General features: G+C 39.8%; 1 protein-coding gene across 1 annotated transcript in view; it reads right to left on the reverse strand.

Moving 5' to 3' along the window:
- LOC118354319 (thymic stromal lymphopoietin) overlaps positions 1–26,472 on the reverse strand; it is a 65,120-nt gene that overhangs the window by 25,396 nt on the left and 13,252 nt on the right. Inside the window, exon 2 of the mRNA XM_035714690.1 lies at positions 22,624–22,685. Coding sequence (XP_035570583.1) covers positions 22,624–22,685 — 62 coding nt within the window. The remainder of the gene's footprint in view (positions 1–22,623; positions 22,686–26,472) is intronic.

Genomic DNA, 26,472 nt, shown 5'->3' on the forward strand with positions numbered 1-26,472 from the left:
TTTTGTGAACTGCCTATTTATATTTTTCCCCTACTTTTTGATTTGGAAATTTGGATTTTCTTATTGAACTGAATTAGTCTTTTCTCCTACTGACAGGTTGAAAAAAATTTTTATTTGCCATGTATCTTTTTAATTTGTTAATTGAATTTATAGACGTTTTTTCTTTTTAAAACATTTTATTTATTTATTCATGAGAAACAGAGAGAGAGAGAGAGCCAGAGACATAGGCAGAGGGAGAAGCAGGCTCTCCTGCAAGGAGCCGGATGTGGGACTTGACCTGGGGAATCACGCCCTGAGCTGAAGGCAGACTCTCAACCACTGAGTCACCCAGGTGCCCCTATAGAGATTGTTTTTAAAAAAAATTTTATACTCAAATTGAGCAACCTATTATTCTATGACTTAGAAAAGCTGGAGGGCTTCCTTAGCTAAGATTGTATGTATATGCCAAACATATGTACATGCATATACACATTATTTTCTAGCACTTTAGTTTCACTTTGAAATTTTTTAGGGTTGGTATTTGCTTATTTTCCTAGTTTGCTGTGTAACTGACTTCATAGTCTCTACATAAATAATCCCACCTACTCCCACAACTTGAAATACTACCTCTGTTATACATGAATCATATTATTTTCTATATTTTCTTATGCATAACATTAAATAATTTTTTTAATTATGAAAAATTTCTGGATTCTAGTAGCTAGCTACCTCCCCATCTATCTCATTTTCATTTACTAAAATATCCTTTCAGAGAGACTCTGATACACAACATGAAAGCATACACAACGAAGTAGTAATGGAGGTGACTCTTGCAAGCAGGACAGGAAATAGGGTTACTTTAGGAAATGGGAAAGGAAGAGTCCTACCTTCCACTCCATACTCTCATGTATATTTTGAGTCTATTACTATTTGCAGGTATAAACAGATTCAAAAATGAATAAATATGTTTAAATAGCACGTACACATCAAACACCACCTCTCCTCTCCCCTCATCACCCCTGCCTCCTCATAAATATGTTCTCTTTAGTGCCTGGCATTCCCCAGAATGTTCTTCCCTAGATCTTGGGGCCTGAAGCAATATTCAGTTCCCTGAGATGAAAACTACAGGACGACCTTGGGCCTCCACTTTCCTGTCTCTCCACATTGAGAAAATGTGGAGTTTACCCTGGGAGGTGGATGGAGCTCCCGAGAGGGGAGGGGAATGAACTTCACAGGCAGTTTCCTCTGCTTCCAGGATGTCAAATCGCAGAAATGCAGGGTTCTGGGATGGGAGAGTCCGGGAGAGCTCTTAGACTCACGATTATTGCCCTTGTCATCACCAATTGTAAAGCTCTCAACAACATTTGCTAAGTGTATTCTGTGCAATGTTAGTTTCTCAGGATAACCCTTTACTTTTTTTCCCTTGTGGTCAATGAAGTTTGCAAAACGGGTAACGTATCTACACTTTGGAGAATGATGATACGCACTAATGTTTTAAATGTATGAGTAATTTTGTAAAACAAACAACCTCTTTAATTTGTGCTTGAACTAGATTTCCTAGCTCGTTTGACCACAGAATCAGTCTTGCCCACACGTGTCTTCAACAGTGGCCGTGACTTACCTCCTGCGACAGTGTGAAGTGGGAGCTGTAGAAGTTGTAGTGACCCAAAGAAAGAGACAAATGCTGAAGCAGTAGATAGGAAACATCAATCTGATTTTGTGTAAAGCTAAATTTTTAGAAGACTATTTTGATATTTTAATAAACAGGGCAGAACTATAAATAATTTAGCAAGTGAAAATACTGCTAATAAATGGGTGCCTTTGAAACTCGAAAACAACCCTCTTCCGGAGGCTGAGCAACCCTAATGATCATGATGTGACTCTTCACCTGTTTGGCGAATCCTGTCACGGTCAAACTGGTTATGAGTTTAGACCCTTCCTGATTTAGCACAAATCTGACATAGACAAGTCTAAATCCTGCCATCTACTTAAGTGCATGGCTCTGGAATAGGGATAACAAGGTTTATTTTCTGATAAGGTCTAAAGCGGTTGAATATGATGAGCTAAAAGGTAGGCTGGGAGCTGAGAAAACCAGGGAGGAGAAAAGAAGGAATGGAGACATGGCTAGAAAATAGAAAATAAAAAGATGGGGAAATACTTGCCTGTGGCAGAGATTGCCACTGACTGTGCCTCAAGTGGCACTCAGTGGCCTCAGTGTTAAGGTCCTCAGTCCCGAGAACGTAGGCCTTTAATGTTCTCAGACCTGGCACTCTGGGATCTAGGTGCTGTAGTGAGTTTATTCAGTCTGATGAGGGTTTGTGTGTCTGCTCTGACATCAAGACCTGGTGAGAACGTTCATGATTCTCATCTTATGTCATGTCAAAGGGATACTGCATATGGTTCTCAATTCAGGCAGCACAGTGGAATCACCAGTGCCCACACCTGCCCACCCCTCCCTCCACAAGGCCATTTAAATTGGAATCTCAAACATTAGGTTCTAGATTTGGGTATTTTTTAAAAGATTTTATTTATTCATTTGAGAGGGAGAGGGAGCACGAGCTGGGGGAGGGGCGGAGAGAGGGAGAAGCAGACCCCTCACTGAGTGGGGAGTCCAACAGGGACTCGATCCCAGGGTCATGACCTGAGCTGAAGGCAGGTGCTTAACGGACTGAGCCGCCCAGGCACCCAGGATGTGGGTGCGTTTAGAAAGCCTTCTAGATGAGCTTCCTGTACCTCCTAGTTTGAGCCACTGTGGCCCCAATACAGGAGGTGCCTGTGGAGGAGCCACCAGCTCACCAACAAGGGCACAAAGGACAATAAGCAAATTGGGTAAGTTTTATGCCTGTGACATTGAGACTGGTTCTGGCTGCTTGTGATTAGACCTTTAGTTCTGTAAGATCTCTGATTTCTGGATCACGGGATTTTAATATAAAAAACTATTTGTCAAGTGGTCAGTACTGATTCCAGATCTGGCTCTCGCGTTGGCCTGGTGGCGATGCAATTACTTAGGACTCAGGAGAGGCAGTGCGACCCGCCGAGGCACGGCTGGGTCTGGCCGTCCCTGCTGCCTTCGTGGAGGGGCCCCCCAAGTTGTCCTGGGCCGTCAAGATTCGGCACCTCGGTCAGCACAGTAGCTCCAGCGGAGTGGGGTCATCGGGACTCCTGGTGGGAGGACTCCCACCTCTGTACTTAAGTCGTCCAGGCCAGCAAAGCATAGGGTTATAGCAACAGGAGGAAAACCATTATCTAGTGGGTCTCTAGGGATAATAGTGGGAGATGCCACTACTCACGTCTCCATCCCTTAGTTCCAGGACCACGAATCCTGGATATGGGAGGAACAGCATCAATACTGGATGCACCTAAGTAGCTCCATCAGTCAAGCAGGTGCCTTCGGCTCAGGTCACGATCCTAGGGTTCTGGGATCGAGCCCTGTGTGGTCAGGTCAGGCTCCATGCAGGCTCTATGCTCGGGAAGGAATCCACTCCTCCCTCTCCCTCTGCTGTTCCCCTGCGTGGGCTCTCTTGCTCTCGCTCTCTGTCAAATCATTCAATCAATCAATCTATCTTTTAAAAAAATACTGAATGTTATCCCTGATGAACATAGATGCAAACATCCTCAACAAAATGCTAGCAAACCGAATCCAACACATTAAACAAATCATTAACTATGATCAAGTGGGATTTATTCCTGGATTGCAAGGGTGGTTCAATATTTACTAATCAGTCAATATGATACACCACATTTATAGAAGAAAGAATAAGAACCATATGATCATTTCAATACATGCAGAAAAAGCACTTTACAAAGTACAAAGTCCATTCATGCTAAAAACTCTCAACACAGTAAGCTTGGGGTAAGTTTACCTCAACATAGTAAAAGTCATGTATGAAAAATTCACAGCTAATATCATCCTCAACGGGGAAAAACTGAGTGCCTTTCCTCTATGGTCAGGAACAAGACAGGGATGTCCACTCTCACCACTGCTATTTAACATAGTACTAGAAGTCCCAGCATCAGCAGTCAGACAACAGAAAGAAAGAAAAGGCAAATCACTTGCAAGTGATATATCTGATAAGGAGTTAGTACCCAAATTATTATGAAGAACTCATACAAATCAGCACTCCAAAGTCAAACAATCCAATTAAAAAATGGGCAGATGACATGAATAGCTGTTTCTTCAAAGAAGACATACAGATGCCTGATGGGCACATGGAAAGTTGCTCAGCATCACTGATTATCAGGGAAATGCAGAGCAAAGTCATAATGAGATATTGCCTCGCAGCGGTCAGAATGGCTAAACCCAAGGACACAAGAAACAAGTGTTGGCGAGGACGTGGAGAAGGGGGAGCCCTCTTGCACTGTTGGTGGGAGTACAAACTGGTGCAGCCACTGTGGAAAAGGTATGGAGGGTCCTCAAAAAATTAAACATAGAATTGCCAAATAATACAGTAATTCCACTACTGGGTAGCTACCCAAGAAATAGGAGAACGCTGTTTTGGAAAGATGTACGCACCCCTATGTTCATTGCAGCATTATGTGCAGCAGCCAAGCTGTGGGAGCAGCCCAGGCGCCCCTGAATGGATAGAGAAGGCGTGGCCCACACGGACACAGTGGGCTACGACTCAGCCATAAGAAGAACGAGGCCTTGTGCGTCTTCATGAATTCTCTCCATGTGCAGTGGAAGGGTAATATGCAGGCTAATCGTGATCGGGACATTTCCTTTGATTTCTCCTTTATATTTAAATATTTTGGGAAGCTCTCATTCCCAGACCAGGACATATTCAAGGTTTGAGGCTTCTGCCTCCGTTTAGACAAAGACTAGTTTTATATTGTTCCTGGCTGTCAGGTGTCTCTGCTTTCCTCTATTTCCCTCATTAAAAAGCAGTGTATGAGCAACAGGGGCAGGTGGGGGGCCCAGCGGGTTAAGCACCTGCCTTCGGCTCGGGTCATGATCCCGGGGTCCTGGTGTCCGGCTCCCCACCCAGGAGGGAGTCTGTCCCTTTCTCTGCACCCCCAATCACGTTCTCCCTCCCTCCATCACTCTCTCAAACAAATAAATAAAATCCTAAAAAAAAAAAAAAAAGACAACATGGTGTAATGATATCTTTTAGGTTTTTGTTTTTCTTAGTCTGTCTTTGCACTCAGGAGGGATCTAACCTTTCCTAGTCACCGTGCCATGAGCCTAATGCTGTCCCTTAGCTTACCAACTAGGTGGGCCACTTTGAGTTTTCATTTCCCATAGATGGTCAAATCAACTGTCTCCTCCTGCTGCCAGGCTAACTGCTTATTTTGTTCTGTTTCTGGACTACAGTGATAGCTTACCTTTTAAAAAAATTAGTAAGGCTATGTCTTTTTAAAAATTATACTTAAAAATTATTTTATCAATTATTGCTGCATGTTTAGAGCAGGAAGAGAGTGTGTGTCTGTGTCTGTGTCTGTAAAAAGTGCCCCACAACTTCATTTGACCTGGGAAAATCTTAATAATTTCATAGGTATTCTTATGTGAAGGATAGTAGGGCCTCTTGCTATCAATTTGCTACAAACTGAGGAAGCTCAGTTTCTCATTTTCTTTTGTATATTGTGCTTTTTATTACAAATGTTTTAAACTTTATAATTTTTCTTTGGTATAATACTTAGAAAATAGCAATTTATATTTTATTCTAGTGCTTTTATGGTTTCTAATATCCTGAAGTGTTGGTATGCTCAATTTTCCTAGAACGTGTTTAGATTTTAGATAGTCATAGTGTTTTTCCTAAATAATGAGTATATTGTTATAGTGGAGACCCTGATAGGCAGATCTCACTGTCTCACTCACTAGCCCTTGCGACCTCTGTGATCTTCTTTCCTCATCTGTAAAATAGGGATGATGTGTTCACTGTATGAAGATTCTAAGAAAATTCTTCATAATAGATGGAAGCATCAATTATATCTCACACCCTATGAAATAAATAATTAATAGATGATAATTACTATATACTTAAAACCAGTGATAAAATGGGGCAGTCAGAACTCCTGGTGAATATTCGTCTGGATTGATGGCTCATGCCAAAACCACCACTGCAAACAATAACTAAAACTAACTAGTAAGATCATGAGAGATTTACAGAGGATGGGGCCCATTGAGGATTTTTCCCAGCCGTGGCTAATTGTCATTTCAAAGTAATTTATTTTCCTTTAATTTTTAATTAATTTATTTTCTTAAAAAAAGGTTTTATTCATTTATTTGAAGGAGAGATTGAGAGAAAGAGAGAGAGAGAGCATGTGAGCAGGGGGTGGGACAATGAGAGGGAGAAGCAGACTACCTGCCTAGCAGGGAGCCTGACTCCAGGACCCGGGATCATGACCTGAGCCGAAGGCAGCTGCTTAACTGACTGAGCCACCCAGGTGTTCCAGTTAATTTATTTTCTAAATGAGTTCTATAGGTCATGTGATTGCTAAGACATGTGTCATTTGGGTTGTCATCCAGGAAAAAAAAAAAGAATGACCCAATAGGGGAATTTTTAATCCTAAATCTGAGATTTTTCTGAGTCTTAATTTCTGAAACATAAAGCTAAAAGATAAAAAGCTTTAAACCAATGGGTTGGTGAAAGATATTCACATCAAACTAACAAGACAAATTGTAAGAGACATTTCATAAACTTATTTCCATAAATTTCTTCCATAGCTTGAGCTGTAATTTCTTTTCTTTAAAAGATTTATTTATTTATTTTATTTGAGAGAGAGTGAGAGAGAGAGAGAGAGAGAGAGAGAAAAGAAAGAGAGCATGTGTGTAGGGGGAGGGACACAAGGCGAGGGAGAAGGAATCTTAAGCAGACTCCCTACTGAGTGCAGAGCCAACTCCAGGCTTGACCATAGGTCTGGATCCCAAGACCCTGAGATCCTGACCTTGCTGAAATCAAGAGTTAGACCTCAACCACCTGAGACACCCAGGTGGGCCTGTAATTTCTTTTAAAAGCATGATTCCACCCTTTTTTGCTGTATTGAGAAAGTAAAGGTTTATCTCAGATCATAGAAAAGCATTAGGCACTAGGATAGGGACTTTTCTTATTTATTTACAGTAACATTATCAGAGTATTAAAATATAATCTCAAAGGTAATATATGTTAATCTCAAGAAAATTTAAAGATAAATAAAAACATCAGGAAAAACATCACTCATAAACCCAGACTATATATAACATTTTCAGCCATTTTTCTGAGGATAAGAATAAGTGAACATAGAATCATACTAGCCAAACTATTTTGTAATAATATAGCAGTGTTTTCCAGTTTTTCAGTGTTATTTTGTATTTTCTTATAACATGATTTTATTGGTTGCATAATAATCCATACATAGACTATAGATTTTTAATTTTTAAATATTCCCCTATTATAGAACATTTTGGTTGCTTCCAGTATCTCACTGTGGTGCACAATATATTAGAGTCACTTATTACACAAAACTTAGTCTCTAGTCAATATGTAAGGTAAAAATCTCAGACAAAATTGTATCTGAAATTCTCTTAAAGCAGTTTCCACTTGAAATATCGCATTGAGTGACACTGATGTTGTGTTTCTCCATTGGTCCATCTTGGCTAGTTTTTCCTCTGGAGTATCAACATCTTCTGGTTTTAGGCAACAAAAACTGCCTCTGGCATTTTTAAGCAAGAGTTATTTATTAGAAGATTATGGAGAATTATTCTTCATTGGGAATCAATTGGTAACTAGGTTTTGCAAATGGGCAAAAATCAAGAGCTCTTTAAAAAAGGCTAGATTGCAGGGACAGTCTGGTCCATGCTTCAGTGGCTTACTACAATTAATTAGGCCTTCAAATCATTATTCCATCTCTGCACCTTTTTCTTATGATTAAAAGTTCTGACTGGTCAAGCTTAAGTTATGTGCTGTACCGAGTGTCAGACAATGAAAAAATTCTAGGTCTCTTGGATTTTGTAATGGGATGTACCATGAGAGACAGGGGTTAGAAATTGTCCTCCCCTGGGAACCTTAATCATGGGGAAATTCCACCTAAAAGGGAAATCAAGATACTAAGAAGGGGTCAGAGAGCTATTGGATACCAGGAAGTCAAGAAACAACAAATATAATATACCAGTTCAGCAGAAAAAAAATCAGTTTTTTTCCAGCTAAGTGCCAGCTAAGTGGCTAGAGTTCAGGGGCTATATTATGTGAACTAGAATGATGTTCAGCAAAACATGAATTCTATGCTGTCAGCAACATGTTGGGACCCACAGAGGGAAACGGATTCATGGCTCTCATGTAGTGCTCACTCTCTAGCTTAGGCTCAGCTGGGCCAAAGGCAGACGCTCAACCACTGAGCCACTCAGGCGTCCCTAAATTATTATTATAATAACTACTTTTGCAGAAGATTTAATGGTTGAATTTATGTAAATTAGCTATGCCACGTGCTGGAATTCCAATGCACAACTAAAATTCCTTTTGAAATAAGCAGTTTTAGAATATACATTTTGGGAGGATATCTGGTCTTACAAGTCTTACTGGATAGACAATGTTTCTTCATTTAATTTCTAGACAGTGTTTAGGGAATCCTTGACCTCAATGAGATTGCATTCATATTTTGTGTGCATTTTTCTTGGGAGTCATTCTAATGCTTTCATCAAATGTTCATTGGGGACCACAGCCCAAATAAGATTAGGAACCATCTTTGCATCGCTCTCCTAATTCCAAAATAAGAAATGAATGATGTACTATATGTAGGCTAATTGAATTTAAATTTTAAAAAATGATTGAAACATTCAAAGAGAAACTTCAAAGAGAAGTGAAGCTGTGGGAGATAAGAGACTTAGAACATTTCTGTTACACTAGGGAATCCTAGATAAAGAGTAGTCTGTAAGAAAGATTCAGATCCCTTGGCAGCCTCCTTTCCATTAGCCAATCCTGGAGACTGTCCTTATGTCATTTCAGTGGGTCAGCTGAAAATAACATAATAGGTATCTAGGGACGTGCAAGCATTACTGTGAGAATAAAGTTCATCCTTCTAGAAGTCAAGCCTCCTTTTCCTGTGATTCACACATTATGCAGAAAACCCTGACTCCCTGGAGTTCCTATTAGATACAAAATTCCTGATATAAAATTTTATTTTCTATTCATCCTCCTCTCCTCCTGCTTGTCCTCCTCCTTCTTCAAGATTTATTTATTTTATTTTAGAGAGAGAGAGAGAGAGAATGGGAAGGAGGAGCAGAGGGAGACAATCCTCAAGCAGACTCCCCACTGAATGCAGAACCTGTCACAGGGCTTGATCCCAGGACCCTGAGATCATGACTTGAGCTGAAGTGAGTTGGCCACTCAACCAACTGAGCCACACAGGCGCCCCCTTATTTTCCATCTTGATGATTCATAACATCAAAGAAATGTATGGGGTGTTGGACATTCTCTTTTCTTTCCTTCTACTGCAGGAATCTGCTACATGATATCTCTTATCCATTCTGAGCCCTTCCATTTCTCTCCTCATAAATTAGGCTTTTGGTTATGAACACTCAGCCTAACAGGCTATTTAAAATAAGTTTTTATCTTATGCTTTCATCTTATAGGGATAGTTTTTCTATAATTTCCCTATTGAAATTTCTTGAGATTGTAGAGTCTCAATGAGATGTACAAAGATTTGTCATAATATCTCTCCATAACCTCATCATCTTCACTTCATTTGGTCTTTCCTCCTTTCCTGATAAGGTCATGCCCAGTGGCCCTGAATTTCATCATAGAACTTATGATTTCATCATAGAACTTACTGAATTTCATCATAGAACTTACTTTCTACTTCACTGTATCATTTTCTCTCTTAGTATGCTTATCTTTCTTCTAGATTGGAGGAAGGATTCACTTTCCTAAGATGAATTGCTCTGTGTCCTTTTCACTGAGTCCTTTTGACTCCAGTGAAAATCTTTTAGGCCTAGACTCATCTCATTCTCTTCCTTGCTTCTTCCTCCTTGTGGATCCTTCTCCCCTGACTTCAAAGTGTTGTGGTATGTGTCTTCTAGGGTGCTCGGGTGGGTCAGTTGGTTAAGTGACTGATTGACCCTTGGCTTTGGCTCAGGTCATGATCTCAGGGCCCTGAGATTGAGCCCCAGATCAGGCTCCTCATTCAGTGAGGAGTCTGCTTAAAGATTCTCTCCCTCTGTCCCTTCCCCACTCATACATGCACACACTCTCTCTAAAAAAATACGTCTTAAAAAATATTTTCTGTCACTTTCATTTCATTACCAAATTATTTATTTTTTAAAAATATTTTATTTATTTATTCATGAGAAACAGAGAAAGAGAGAGGGAGAGAGAGGCAGAGACACAGGCAGAGGCAGAAGCAGGCTCCATGCAGGGAGCCCGATGTGGGACTCGACCCTGGGTCTCCAGGATCACCCCCTGGGCTGAAGGCGGTGTTAAACCGCTGAGCCCGGGGCTGCCCTACTAAGTTGTTTAATAAAAAGCTCACATCTTCCATGTTTTCACCATTTATTTTCTCTTTAAATTGTTGTGATCTCACTTTTATCTTAGAATTGTTTTCTTGATAGTCAACCATGAACTAAAACTAAATTTGGTGGCATTTGTTCTTGGTTTGAATTTCTTGGAGACTTGAGTTAGAGAGCACACTGCTCTTGAAACTTGGATTTGTATCATTTATTAATCTAGTCCAACTATGTTTTAAGTGTTTTACATATATAACTCATCATCACCACACTCTATGGGGTGGTATCATGATTATCCCTATTCTGAGGATGAGGAACTGAGGACCGGGGAAGTTCAGGATGTGCCTTAAACTCCAGTTCAAATGTCCTTTGTTCATTGTTCTCTCATTTCTACTTTTTTTTTTTTTTTTTTTTTTTGGCTTCTTTTTTTCTGGCTTCCCCTACTACCACCTTCCTGTGTGAATTCCATGGCTCACAACAGCTGTTTGTCCTCATTCTTTCTATTCACTTGCCTTCAAAAAAGTGGCCTGGTTTTTAATAAGGTTATCATCTTTTTGGAGATCAATTTTTACTACTCTTATGGTACACTTTGTTCATTCTGGATTCAAAGTTTTGGTTTATTTGATTGCCCCCATCTAAGCGGTCATTTCCTTTCCTTCCTGCTATTGCATGTATACCCATCTTTTAAGACCTAACCTTTTCTGATTTCATTTTTTCTTCTCTTGATTCCTACAACTCTTATTGTTTGGAACAACTAATTTGGTAATATGTGACCTATTGCATTATGCATTTGTTTCTTATATGCATGTCTTGCCTTTTCAGCTATACAGGAAATTGTTGGAGGAATGGGGCTCTGCCTTTTAATTAATTTATATTCTTTTTCTATCAGTATTTAGAATCAAAAATAGTGGTGAATACATGAGAGATAGTTTGCCCTGCTTTGGTTTCAAACAAGATAAAAACAACTATGGCTTATGTAAGTAAAAGCAAAATTGTGGCAAGAGTTTGGGAAGTTCTTGGAGCTGTTGGAAGCTAGACCACCAGTGGTCCTCTGTCAATGATCAGAATGCTGCTGCTGCTGATCAGGATGGGACTCCAACTGCTTTCAATCTCTTAGACTTGATGCTGAAGATACAAATGAGGGAAAAGAACATCTGAATGGACTACCTGAGGTCTCATGCTCCTCCACCCAGGGAGGAAAGTTTGCTAACTAAAATCTAACCAAGGTTGCATTAAATAAGAAAGAGGTCATTCCTCAAAAAATTTTACATTGTTGTTAGGAAAGGAAAAAGGATATTGGGAAACAAACTCTGAAAAAGTTGGGGAGTAAACATTTGTTGAATGAATGAATTAACCTTGTGATATTAGTCACTATGTTTAGGTTTGGTTTTTCAAGAGTAGGGTCAAAAATTCAGGGGCAGAGATCTGTGCAGGTCAAGTACATTGTAAGGATGGATCTAGAAACTCCAAAGAAAGCAGGCCTTCATTTGGATGTTTAGATTCTCGACTGCTAAGAGAGAAGTCAGATCATTTGATCCTATGTCATTTGAACTACACCTCAGCATGCATTTAAAATTTAGGAAGAAAGGTTGAATGTTATAGACATTGGTTTCAAGGTCAGCATGGTAAATTGAAGAGTGCTAACTCTGCTCTCCTACCAATTCTCTTTGCTGTTAGGGAGGCCACTTTATCCTTTGTTTTTCTGATTCCTTATAAGTAAAAGAAGGGATTAAAATAGATGAAATTTAAAACCCCCCTCAGGGGGATCCCTGGGTGGCGCAGCAGTTTAGCGCCTGCCTTTGGCCCAGGGTGCGATCCTGGAGACCCGGGACTGAATCCCACATCGGGCTCCCGGTACATGGAGCCTGCTTCTCCCTCTGCCTGTGTCTCTGCCTTTCTCTCTCTCTGTGACTATCATTAAAAAAAAAAAAAAAAAAAAAAAAAAAAAATTTAGAGCCCCCTCAGTTAAAAACCCTACTTTTTCACAGAGAATCTCTCATTTATATTTGACATGGTTTTTTAAGGTGGTTCATGATTAATTATTACTTGCAGGAACCATGAAAGAATACTTTTATTAGTTGCTTATCTAGAAACGCCACATGACTCTTCAGTAAACTCCTCGTTCATCCAGATCAGTCCTGAGATGTTCATATGAGATTATGCCCCTGTCTGCATTTGGCCAGACTATCTTTTAGCCCCAGTCATGTTGCTCCTTTTTTGAACAGGGTTAAGTTCAATTTTTTTGGTGTGTCTACTAGGGTTATCAGCAGTGACAAACTCAGAGCTGTGGCTGCCACTTTAGTTCTCTCCAGATTTGTGCTAAAGCCTTATGGCTTCATCTAGGATAGATTTTTGCCCCTTCTCTGCCCTTTTCATTTAAATGGATATTTTCTATCTCATGGGATACATATCTTTAGTCTTGGTTTTTAGGTACCTTTGTCTTAATTTAGAGAGTTATGACTGACAGTTACATGATTTTGTAAATATATATGGTGCCAGAATTACTACCTACCTGTACACTGTCTATATGAGACTTACTCTTAGGGAGTAACCTTCGGGAAGTTGGCCCTGACTAAGCAAGCATTTACATCAAGGTTTTTATTATTATTATTATTTTTTTATTTAGTTATGATAGTCACACACACACAGAGAGAGAGAGGTAGAGACACAGGCAGAGGGAGAAGCAGGCTCCATGCGGGGAGCCCAACGTGGGATTCGATCCCGGGTCTCCAGGATCGCGCCCTGGGCCAACGGCAGGCGCCAAACTGCTGCGCCACCCAGAGATCCCCTCAAGGGTTTTTTAAAGTTCAAAAGTTCTCCCATAGTTTGCAGCCTCACCCAGATTAGGTGATGATATATAATCAACATCATGTGCTTGTGTATGGATATGATTATTGTCCTGTGAACAAAGCAGTGAAATGTAGGCAAAATTTCATTAAGGTGCATAATGTTACAAAGAATGAACTGTTATTTTTTTTATAATAAATTTATTTTTTATTGGTGTTTAACACCCGGTGCTCATCCCATCAAGTGCCCCCCTCAGTGCCCGTCACCCATTCACCACCCCCTCTCCTCCCCTTCCACCACCCCTAGTTCGTTTCCCAGAGTCAGGAGTCTTTATGTTCTGTCTCCCTTTCTGATATTTCCCACACATTTCTTCTCCCTTCCCTTCTATTCCCTTTCACTATTATTTATATTCCCCAAATGAATGAGAACATATAATGTTTGTCCTTCTCTGATTGACTTACTTCACTCAGCATAATACCCTCCAGTAGGATGAACTGTTATAATGAAGTTGATTTTAGTGTCCTTACAGTGGGTAACAAGGCTTTATGGATGTCATATTTCCTTCCATGCCCATCCCCAACCTCTTATCATTATATATAGTTATGCAAGTTTTTAGACACCCTTGGGACACCTTTCACATTGCAACCTAAGTAAATGGTATTACCTGGATTTACACAATGCACAACCTGTGCAGCTTCACATGGTGCTCCTGTTCCCCACACCTACACAAACACAAGAGTTTCCAGCCATATAAAACCCTGATTATACCAAATAGTCTTTTAGCGCCATGTCTTTTTACTTGTGGTTTCTTTTGCTTCAACTGTCCTTCTATACTTCATCTTCAGGCATGCTTTACTTCTTTCTTTAAGATACATTTTAAGTTTTATAATTTACCAAACTAAAACATGACAATTGTAATATAAATATTTGTGTTATATATCACTAGATAAATGTCACTTTAAAAATTCTGTTATTAGTGTTACACTTACTATGCTCTATTGAACTCATCTGCTTTTCCTAATGAAGATTGAGTTTCTTGGGTATTAAGGACCATGAGTTGTACATCTTGCAAGCTCAACAATGATCATGGCACCTAACACATAGTAAGCATATCATGAAAGTTTCTGAATCAATAGTTGAACAAATACACGATAAATGCTTTTTTAGGTCTCTGTTTTTATAACAGCCACCTTAGTGCAAGGTTAGAGAGGACAGTGGAGCAAGTGGTGCAGTAGTTTAGCTGTTTGCTTACATTTTGTCCTATGGTGTGATTTGCTTTGTTTTGTTTATTATCCCTTTCTTTTTAAAAAGATTTTATTTATTTATTCATGAGAGACACAGAGAAAGAGAGAGAGAGAGGCAAAGACACAGGCAGAGGGAGAGGCAGGCTCCATGCAGGGAACCCGAGGTGGGACTCGATTCTGGGTCTCCAGGATCAGGCCCTGGGCTGAAGGCAGCGCTAAACCACTGAGCCCCCTGGGCTGCCCTGTTTTATTATCCTTTTGGTGTTATATTATCCTTTTCTCCTAAAAGCATAAAGGTGACACACACACACACACACACACATATATATATACACATAAATTATAGTAGGATAAAAAACGCTGGTGAATGAGTATGAGTGAAAGTAAAAGCAGGATAAGAAATTATGATGTACCAGGGATACAGTTAATTTAAAAATTGGTACTACAAAGATGCTACATCTTTGGTAGGAAGTGAGATACAAAAGTGGTTCTGAGCTTCCTTCCAACAAAACAGAAAGAGAAACAAGCCCACTACCAATGCTCATAGTGATCACGGGAGAACCATAAGCTGAGGAGAAGGCACATCTTTATTTGATCCTTAATTAAGCTTTTGGACAATGTCATACTTGAAGGCCTTTCTACCATGAGTCATCCTCAATTAGGTGCTAAGTGATGTAGTGGGCAAACTCTTAACTAAATAATACGGTAAATAGAGAGAATTTTGTTGCTTTTCATTATTCTACAAAATAATTAGATATCATGATATGAACTTACAACACAGAAAATTATTTTTAAGAAGCCAAAGCAATGTGTTATATGTATACCTCTTTGATGCTATGGCCAGATGCAAGACAAAATCTAGTATACCTGGAAGAGGGTATAAATTGCACATTATTTTAGGCAGCTATCCAAGAATATTAAGTCTCGCAACCAAGCAGATAGTAAATATTTACATTAAGGTTTTTCTTACAGATTATATGATCAAGTGGAAGAGAATGTAAAGTTGATATGCTTTTATCAAAAACCAGCGGTGTATTAACTGATTCTTTTTTTTTTTAATTTTTTTTTAATTTTTATTTATTTATGATAGTCACAGAGAGAGAGAGAGAGAGAGGCGCAGAGACACAGGCAGAGGGAGAAGCAGGCTCCATGCACCGGGAGCCCGACGTGGGATTCGATCCCAGGTCTCCAGGATCGCGCCCTGGGCCAAAGGCAGGCGCCAAACCGCTGTGCCACCCAGGGATCCCATGATTCTAAGATACATATCTGAGTGGATGATCATTCCAAGGCCACATAGAGATTGGCTAATGCTTAAACTGGGTTTTTTTGGTCTACTCTAGTATGTTAGAGAGTAGCTGCCAATAGTTTCCTGATTTTTATCACAGACACAGTTAAATTTTCAAAAGAGAACTTAGAAAACACTTTCTATGGTCATTATTAATTGATAGCAAAGTAGCTAACTTTAGTTATTATAATTTCCTGGTGATTCCTTCAAGTTGATTTAGATTTAAAAGGACATGAAGCCTGAACTTACTTATTTGACTACCTAAAGGTAATCATTGCACATCCTAAAAGGCTTGGTGTAAGGTGTAATCTGGTGATTGATGCTTTCCAGTAGTCGGCAGCAGTAAAGTCATTTCTTATGAGGATTGGCTATCCTCTGTTCCAATATGTATAGCGAAAAAATATGAGAGCAGAAGACATCAATGAATAAGAAATTTCAACAAATATAAAAGGAAGTGTTTGGAGACAAATCGATGGATGAAACATAGCAAAGAGCTCCACAGCACAGAATATATCCTGGAAGTTGCATTGGGAAGATAGGAGCTGATGGTACTGGTGGTAGTCACACAACACCCATGCTGAGAATTAGTGACTATTAAGGGTGCAATGGGTGGGAGGTAGGGCAGAAGCTAAACGAATTAATTCCAAGTCTTTCTTAGAAAGACTCGGAAAGTCTTTCTTCCTTTCCTTAAGCAAAGGAAAACCACATCAGCTACACAGAATAATATCTGTATTCTTCACTAAAAATATGTTTAATTGTGATAAAATAAACATAACATAAAACTTATCATCTTAAACATTTTTAAGTGTATAGTTCAGTGGTATTAAGTACATTCACATTGGTTTGCAACCATCACCATCGTCCACCTCGGGAACTCCTCAGACTGCAAAACTGTAAAGCCCATTAAAAAGTATCTCCCCATTCTCTGCTCCTTCCCAGCCCCTGGCAACTGCCACTCTACATTCTGCTTCTATGAATTTGATCACTCTAAGTACCTCATGTAAGTGGAATCAGGCAGTATTTGTCTTTTTGTGACTGACTTATTTTACTTAGGCACAATGTCCTCAAAGTTCACCCATATTGTAGCATGTGTCATGATTTCTTTCCTCTTTAAGGCTGAAATATATTCCCTTTCATGTATATACCACATTTTGTTTATTCATCTGTCCATGGACACTTTGGTTGCTTTTACATTTTGTCTATATTGAGTAATGCTACTCTGAACACAGATATACAGATATCTGCTTGAGATCTTGCTTTCAGTTCTTTGGGTATATACTCTGAAGTGGAATTGATGAGTAATATGTATCTTTATTTTAAATTTTTTTAGGAGCCACCACCACCATACTGTTTTCCACAATAGCTGCACCATTTTATATGCACACCAACAGTTCACAAGGGTTCCAGTTTCTCCACATCCTTGCTAACAACCTGGTGTTTTCTAATTTTTTGATGGTAGCCATCTAAATGGATTTGAGGTAGTATCTCATTGTGGTTTTGATTTGTATTCTTCTAATGATCAGGGATGTTGAGAATCTTTTAATATGCTTATTGGCCATTTATGTATTTTCTTTAGAAAATTCAAGTCTTTTTCTCATTTTTAAATCAGCTTGTTTTTAATTATTGTTGTTGAATTATAGGAGTTATTTTCATGTTCTGGATATTAAACCTTTATCAGATTTGCAAATGTTTTCTCTTATTCTGTGGGTTTCTGTTTTACTCCCTTAATTATGTCCTTTGAAGCAAAGAAGTTTTTAATTTTGATATAGTCCAGTTTATCCATTTTTTCTTTTATTGCCTGTGCTTTTAGGAGCATATCCAACAAATCTTTTCCAAATTGTGTTCTTATTTTTTTTTAAAGATTTTATTTATTTATTCATGAGAGACAGAGAGAGAGAGGCAGAGACACAGGCAGAGGGAGAAGCAGGCTCCATGCCGGGAGCCCGATGTGGGACTCGATCCTGGGACCCCAGGATCACGCCCTGGGCTGAAGGCAGACGCTCAACCGCTGAGCTACCCGGGTGTCCCAGTGTTCTTCATTATTAATATGAGTAAACAAAGAACAGATGATCCCAATTTCACCAATTTCATGTAAACTCTTCCAGAAAATAACAAAGAGAAACTACTTCCAAACTACTTTTATGAGGCTTAAACAGTCCTGATACCAAAATAAGATAAAGACATGGCAAAAATGTCTTTTTCACTTATTACTATATATGAAGAAATTTAAAAAATACTTGCAAATAAAATCCAATTGCGTTTAAAACAGATATTACACTACTGCCAATTTGGTTTTATTCCAGACTATAAGGAAGTTTTAATATTAGAAAAATCCATGAATATAACTAACCCATAATAGATTAAAAAGGGAAAAATTCATATAACCGCTCAAAAACAAAAACAAAAATCCAGAAGAAACATTGGATAATATTACGCATTAGTATATAAAAGTCATTGTAGGTTAGAAGTAGAAGAGAATTTCTTTATTAATTTTAAAAGGAAAGCCCATGAACGATTAACGTAGGATTAAGGAGGAAGACACCTCAAAAAGGGGAAGGCAGAAGGAAAAAATAAAAGAAAAGGAAGATGGGAAGATGGAATGAGAAGGCTGCATGCTTGTTTGAAGGACCTACCTTTTGTCGGGGATGGTACTTCCATAGCAGCTTACTATGGAGTTAAAAGTAAGGAATCAATCAAACGTAGGGCACCAGGCTTGGAGTGATGACTACTAATCATGATGAATCATCAATTATGATTAATCTAGTTTCATGAACCTGAGGTCAAATGGAAGAAAAATATTTGACCATAATGTGGGGAAGAAAACAGTAGGGTAGTACTTGGAGGGGACATGCTGGAGAAACTTATTCTATTATTATTATTATTTTTAAGAATGGCAAGACTTAAAAAGTCTTGCAAAAAAAAAAATGTCCAATGCTCTTGGAAAAGAGGCTGGGGACATAGTAGAGAAGAAAAATACCCAAAGGAGCAGGATGTGCTGACCAGGGGGGCTGGGACAAGAGGACTAGGAACATCAATCTTTGAAGAGCACATGCTCTTTTGTGCTTTCAAGAGAGAGAGAGGAAGGGGGGATGTGTGATGTGAAAACGTACAGTTGTGATGGCAGGAATTTGAGGGATTGCCCCTCTTGAGACTTATATGGTCTCTTTAAAGTGGGAATGAAGGTGATCCTCTGAGTGGGAAGGGTGATGGGTGCGAGTGTGGGCAGAGCTGCAAGTGCTCAGAGGGCAGTCTTTCCAGCATACGTCCCCCGGCCCAGCGTAGGTCCAGCCCATCTTCTCACATCTTTTTTGCTGAGGGACACTTCTCTGTCCCGGCTATTATAAACAAGGCTGCAGTAAAGAAGGGGTTGCACATGTCTTTTCAAATTGGTGCTTTTGTGTTCTTCAGGTAAATGCCCAGTCGTGGAGTTCCTGGATCACAGGGTAGCTCTATTTTTAACTTTCTGAGGACCCTCCACCCTGTTCCCCACACCGGCTGCACTAGCTCGCCTTCCACCAGCCGGGTGGCAGGGCGCCTTTTTCTCTGCATCCTTGCCAACGCTTGTTATTTTTTTTTAAATTTTGTTCCTAGCCGTTCTGACAGGTGTGAGGTGATACAGAATTGTTGAATCAGGATGTTGCATACCTGAAACGACTATAACTTGTATGTTAGTTCTACTTCAGTGAAAAACACACACACAAGAAAGCCTCCGGCTCAGCTCTATTCACATTGAGAATTCCACCCTGACTCCTGGAGGGAGGGTAACTCTGGGGGTTAATGTTTATTTGCCTTTTTTTTAATTTATTTTTTATTGGTGTTCAATTTACCAACATACAGAATAACCCCCAGTGCCCGTCACCCAGTCACTCCCACCCCCCACTCTCCTCCCCTTCCACCACCCCTAGTTCGTTTCCCAGAGTTAGCAGTCTTTACGTTCTGTCTCCCTTTCTGATATTTCCCACACATTTCTTCTCCCTTCCCTTCTATTCCCTTTCACTATTATTTATATTCCCCAAATGAATGAGAACATATAATGTTTGTCCTTCTCCGATTGACTCATTTCACTCAGCATATAATACCCTCCAGTTCCATCCACGTTGAAGCAAATGGTGGGTATTTGTCATTTCTAATAGCTGAGTAATATTCCATTGTATACATAAACCACATCTTCTTTATCCATTCATCTTTCGTTGGACACCGAGGCTCCTCCCACAGTTCGGCTATCGTGGCCATTGCTGCTATAAACATCGGGGTGCAGGTGTCCCGGCGTTTCATTGCATTTGTATCTTTGGGGTAAATCCCCAGCAGTGCAATTGCTGGGTCGTAGGGCAGGTCTATTTTTAACTCTTTGAGGAACCTCCACACAGTTTTCCAGAGTGGCTGCACCAGGTCACATTCCCACCAACAGTGTAAGAGGGTTCCCTTTTCTCCGCATCCTCTCCAACATTTGTGGTTTCCTGCCTTGTTAATTTTCCCCATTCTCACTGGTGTGAGGTGGTATCTCATTGTGGTTTTGATTTGTATTTCCCTGATGGCAAGTGATGCAGAGCATTTTCTCATGTGCGTGTTGGCCATGTCTATGTCTTCCTCTGTGAGATTTCTCTTCATGTCTTTTGCCCATTTCATGATTGGATTGTTTGTTTCTTTGGTGTTGAGTTTAATAAGTTTTTTATAGATCTTGGAAACTAGCCCTTTATCTGATAGGTCATTTGCAAATATCTTCTCCCATTCTGTAGGTTGTCTTTGAGTTTTGTTTACTGTATCCTTTGCTGTGCAAAAGCTTCTTATCTTGATGAAGTCCCAACAGTTCATTTTTGCTTTTGTTTCTTTTGCCTCCGTGGATGTATCTTGCAAGAAGTTACTGTGGCTGAGTTAAAAAAGGGTGTTGCCTGTATTCTTCTCTAGGATTTTTTTTTTTTTCTTCTCTAGGATTTTGATGGAATCTTGTCTCACATTTAGATCTTTCATCCATTTTGAGTTTATCTTTGTGTATGGTGAAAGAGAGTGGTCTAGTTTCATTCTTCTGCATGTGGATGTCCAATGTTCCCAGCACCATGTATTGAAGAAACTGTCTTTCTTCCAATGGATAGTCTTTCCTCCTTTATCGAATATTAGTTGACCATAAAGTTCAGGGTCCACTTCTGGATTCTCTATTCTGTTCCATTGATCTATGTGTCTGTTTTTGTGCCAGGACCACACTGTCTTGATGACCACAGCTTTGTTGTACAACCTGAAATCTGGCATTATGATGCCTCCAGGTATGGTTTTCTTTTTTAAAATTCCCCTGGCTATTCGGGGTCTTTTCTGATTCCACACAAATCTTAAAATAATTTGTTGTAACTCTCTGAAGAAAGTCCATGGTATTTTGATAGGGATTGCATTAAATGTGTATATTGCCCTGGGTAACATTGACATTTTCACAATATTAATTCTGCCAATCCATGAGCATGGAATATTTTCCCATCTCTTTGTGTCTTCCTCAATTTCTTTCAGAAGTGTTCTATAGTTTTGAGGGTATAGATCCTTTACCTCTTTGGTTAGGTTTATTCCTAGGTATCTTATGCTTTTGGGTGCAATTGTAAATGGGATTGACTCCTTAATTTCTCTTTCTTCAGCCTCATTGTTAGTGTATAGAAATGCCACTGACTTCTGGGCATTGATTTTGTATCCTGCCACGCTACCGAATTGCTGTATGAGTTCTAGCAATCTTGGGGTGGAGACTTTTGGGTTTTCTATGTAGAGTATCATGTCATCGGCGTAGAGGGAGAGTTTAACTTCTTCTTTGCCAATTTGAATGCCTTTAATGTCTTTTTGTTGTCTGATTGCTGAGGCTAGGACTTCCAGTACTATGTTGAATAGCAGTGGTGAGAGTGGACACCCCTGTCTTGTTCCTGATCTTCAGGGAAAGGCTCCCAGTGCTTCCCCATTGAGAATGAGATTTGCTGTGGGCTTTTCGTAGATGGCTTTTTAGATGTTGAGGAATGTTCCCTCTATCCCTACACTCTGAAGAGTTTTGATCAGGAATGGATGCTGTATTTTGTCAAATGCTTTCTCTGCATCTAATGAGAGGATCATATGGTTCTTGGTTTTTCTCTTGCTGATATGATGAATCACATTGATTGTTTTACAGGTGTTGAACCAGCCTTGTGTCCCGGGGATAAATCCTACTTGGTCATGGTAAATAATTTTCTTAATGTACTGTTGGATCCTATTGGCCAGGATCTTGTTGAGAATTTTTGCATCCATGTTCATCAGGGATATTGGTCTGTAATTCTCCTTTTTGATTGGGTCTTTGTCTGGTTTTGGAATTAAGGTGATGCTGGCCTCATAGAACGAATTTGGAAGTACTCCATCTCTTTCTATCTTTCCAAACAGCTTTAGCAGAATAGGTATGGTTTCTTCTTTAAACGTTTGATAGAATTCCCCTGGGAAGCCATCTGGCCCTGGACTCTTGTGTCTTCGGAGGTTTTTGATGACTGCTTCAATTTCATCCCTGGTTATTGGCCTGTTCAGGTTTTCTATTTCTTCCTGTTCCAGTTTTGGTAGTTTGTGGCTTTCCAGGAATGCGTCCATTTCTCCTAGATTGCCTAATTTATTGGCGTATAGCTGTTCATAATATGTTTTTAAAATCGTTTGTATTTCCTTGGTGTTGGTAGTGATCTCTCCTTTCTCATTCATGATTTTATTAATTTGAGTGTTTATTTGCTTTAATTGTAATTGTGGTTCTCCTCCATTTTTCCTCCTCCTCTTTCCTTCTTACTCATCTCCTTCCCCAGTTTGTGTTAAAAGTATCTTCAGGAAGACTATATTAATATTGTTCTGTATGAATCAAGGATGGCTGGCGAGTGGGGAGTTAGGTCAGCTCAGGCCGGGCCTGGCGCCCACCCCGACCACCCGGCACACAGCGGTTGTACCTGTGCACAGGTGCAGTCTCTGGTTCGAGGGAGAATTTCTCAGATGAAGACAAGATACGATTCTGGAAAAGCAAAATAACAGAAACCCAGCACATTGTAATAATTGCTGCTGTGGAGATTCAGCGGTAAAACGAAATAGAGAATTTTTGGTCACTGTAGGGACCCGACTAAAATCAAAGAACACGAATTTCTAGTTCTGTGGTCATCTATAGTACAATTCTATGGGGTTTTTCAACAGCAATGCTCAGCAGCTCTGATGCAGAAGGACTTTTGCATTGGTCCAGATTTTTTTTTTTTCCCAGAGAGATGTGACAGAAAGAAAAATGGGCCAAGACAGCCAATAATATTGGCAAGATAGAGGATGAAGAGACAGGTGGGTGATTTAACTAAAGGTCTATATAAAAGGAGGTGAGGAGAGGAGTGAGGACTGGGAGAAAACAGAGAATTGAAAAATTTTTATTAGGAAAATAGATGTGACAGACCAGACACGGTCTGAGGTCATGGTCAGAGAATTGGAAGTTTCCAGAGTGGGCAATTATGTGGGATAATAATTTTTAGTACCTGGCCGTGGAAGTAGTTTACAAATGTATAATAAATAGAGTGGAAAATGAGAGGTTAAAAAAAGTTACTAAGCTTGGGATGGGTCATTCATGTAGACACTGGTGCCTGCCAGGTTACTGGAAAATCTGAGGTCAGAGGAGGACATTAAGCCAGATGCTAAATGCATCAGTGAATGAAGGGGCATTTACTTCCTTGCATTTGCTAAATAATTACAGTGATGATTAGCAACTATTTTATCCCCAGGGTCTTCTGACTGGGAATGTACTTTCTTGCCACATATTTATCTTCACATCATATCATAACACTTTGGAGATGAAGTCTGTTAAAAAGGAATTTTACCAGAGGGAAGAATAGATTAATAAATCATGAAGTATATTTAATATAAATGCTTATTGTGCAGGTAGTAGTAGGTTTTGTGAGAATTCTCAAAGTTACATTCCTGAGTGGAAAGAGCTTGTGATTTTTTGTGAAAGTTAGGTTTATATAAACAGAACAGTGAGAGAATAGGAGACTAGTAAAAGTTGAAAATAGAGTAAATGTGTAGGACAGGTGCGTGGAGAAAGGATAGGTCACTTTGATTAGGCTCTTATATGAACTTTGAAGAAGAGCGGTGGTGTAGACGACTTTAGGAGCTCCTCCATGTGTACGGCTTGGAAATACACATATGTGATTTTTTCATCTAAGATAAAAAGATGTTGTCCAAAGAGAGAATACTCTTCTATTCTTTACTCTATTGAAGTGGTGGTCATACATTGTTTATAATGACTTAAGTTTTCTGATTTAGGGAGAATTCCTAAGATCATTATTTTTATCCTTTTCTTTCTCTGAAATATATACCCTCTAGTTTGGGAATTTCAAAAAGGCATTACTCATTTTAAAAAATAACTTATAGGAAAAAAGGTTGAATTTAATGGAATTAAATTAAATTAAATTCCTTTGGTTTCTTCTCCAAATTTTCATAATTTCCACTGATACATGTATCAGATTTTCCCACAATCTGATTGGAAAGCTAGAGTCTCTATTTCGCATGAAGAAAACCAAAAGATTTTTCAAAGGAGTTAGTAAAATTTAAACTGTGTTATTCATCAAAATCATGCCCCTTTGGCTATTTGGGAGTGTCAATGGTGTGCCTTAGCCAAAATGCCTTTTCAGCCAGTCACTGTATTATTCAGGTTGCATTGCTAGGAGCCATAGCCTACCTCTAGCCCTGGCATACTCAGCAGTGCCACAGCCAATAGTAGCTTTGCCAATTAGAAAATTCCTTTCCATTCAGAAAAATAGGCAAGGGATCTTTCTTATTGCAATGAGGCCGCAGTAGTAAAAAAGGGTATTTGTCATCATAATTACCTCATTTGCAGCAAGTCTTGTAGGGGAAAGTTAAGAAAACTTGCAGGCTAATAACTTCCTTAAATCTTCCAGGAAAGAAAGCCAAAGAAAAAAGTGATAATTTTTACTATTCCTTTTATAGTTCTATCTCATTAGTGTGGCCCAAAATTCTTGCCCTAAAGTTGAGGGTGGATGGAAGATTAGGGAAAAAAAATCATAAGAAGTTACCATCTTAAGTGAAATAATAGTCTAAAAAGTTAAGTGATCTGAGAACAGATAATAGTGGCTCTGTCAATAGTTTTACCTTTCTTTTTTAAAAGATTTTATTTATTTATTCACGAGAGACAGAGAGAGGCAGAGACACAGGCAGAGGGAGAAGCAGGCTCCATGCCGGGAGCCCGATGTGGGACTCGATCCTGGAACCCCGGGGTCAAGCCCTGAGCCAAAGGCCGATGCTCAACCATTGAACCACCCAGGTGTCTCACGGCCTGTGTAATTTTATTTTATCTTTTTTTAAAGATTTATTCATTTATTTATTTATGATAGACACACAGAAAGAGAGAGAGAGAGGCAGAGACATAGGCAGAGGGAGAAGCAGGCTCCATGCAGGGAGCCCGATGCAGGGCTCGATCCCAGGACCCCAGGATTATGTCCTGAGCTTCAGCTCAGGCGCTCAACCACTGAGCCATCCAGGTGTTCAAGTTTTACCTTTGAATATAAATTTTGTTTATATGCTCTTAGGAAAATCCCTGCAATTTAGAATTGTGTTTCAATGTTTTTTCCCTCTTTTCACCTTCTCATTGACTGGAAAACATTAAAAAAGCATGCTTGATCTACATTTAGCACCTCCATAGAAGAGCCAGCTGTTCAGTAGTCCTGCTTTGAGATGAAGTACGACAGTGGAGGGAATATGGGAGAGGAGAGGAAACCTCTTTCTCCCTCAAGCTGGAGAAGTGGTGGCGTGAAGGGGCATGTGCTCCCCAGATGCCGTCTCCTGTAATCACAAGAGAAGAAAGCAAAGGTTAGAGAACCTTGAAGTCGGAGGAATTCTCTGCTCCCCGTAGTCAGAAATACCCAAGTAACGGCCCTTAGCCTTGCTGGCTGTTTCGTGGGGGCACCTGGGTTGGGGATTTTGGTGAATGGAGAGGAGAGGGGTGCACTTCTTCCAGTTACACATGGGTTTTGGTGCTTCCCAGCAGTAGGTGCTCACCGAGAGCTGAGGTCAAGGGCCCGCCCCTGCTCCCAGGAGCAGAAGGAGAGGTGAAGGGGAAGGGGGTTGTAGGAATGCCCACAACAGGTGTCTCTCCTCGTATCTCTGCTTCAGAGCCCTCCCTGAACTGAGTTTGCCTCAGGCAGATGGTGTGGGTCCCTTGGCCAGAAGCCTAGGTTCAGAGCTCTGATGCAGGGATTGATGACCAGTGTTGTGGATTTACTTTCATTGAGTCACTGTGTCAACCAAGCACTCAATTTCCATGCCAACCAGTGTCCAGTGATGAGCTGTGGTCATTGGTGGAGGCTGGACTTAGATGAAATACCTAGTCTTCCCAGGGGGGCTGGTTATCTCGCACCCCACCAAACAGATAATACTAAGCTACTCCTTCAATATTTACTTAGTAAGCTGAGGGCCAACTAAGGAAAAAGGGAAAACGGAAGATTATGAGTGGCAGCCCTAGACTTTTAGAGTTCAACTGTCTCTTGCAATCTAGGCTAAAAGCTCAAACCCCATTCACTGAAACAAAGTTAACTGAAGTTAACAGGAATCATCCTTTTTTTGGAAAGCAAATTAGCAATTACCTATTATTTCTCAGTTGAAGTCCTTAATGAAGATTGTGATGGATTTTCCTGCCTACCTACAGAGGTTCACAAAGGGGTGACCAGCAAACAATTTCAGTGCAGTCCCATAAAAATTATAGGATCTGGAAACTCTTCTTTGGATCTGGAAATACCTTGACTGGTCCCAAT

This window comes from Canis lupus, chromosome 3, assembly GCF_003254725.2.
Source record: "Canis lupus dingo isolate Sandy chromosome 3, ASM325472v2, whole genome shotgun sequence".
Classification (NCBI taxonomy): domain Eukaryota; kingdom Metazoa; phylum Chordata; class Mammalia; order Carnivora; family Canidae; genus Canis; species Canis lupus.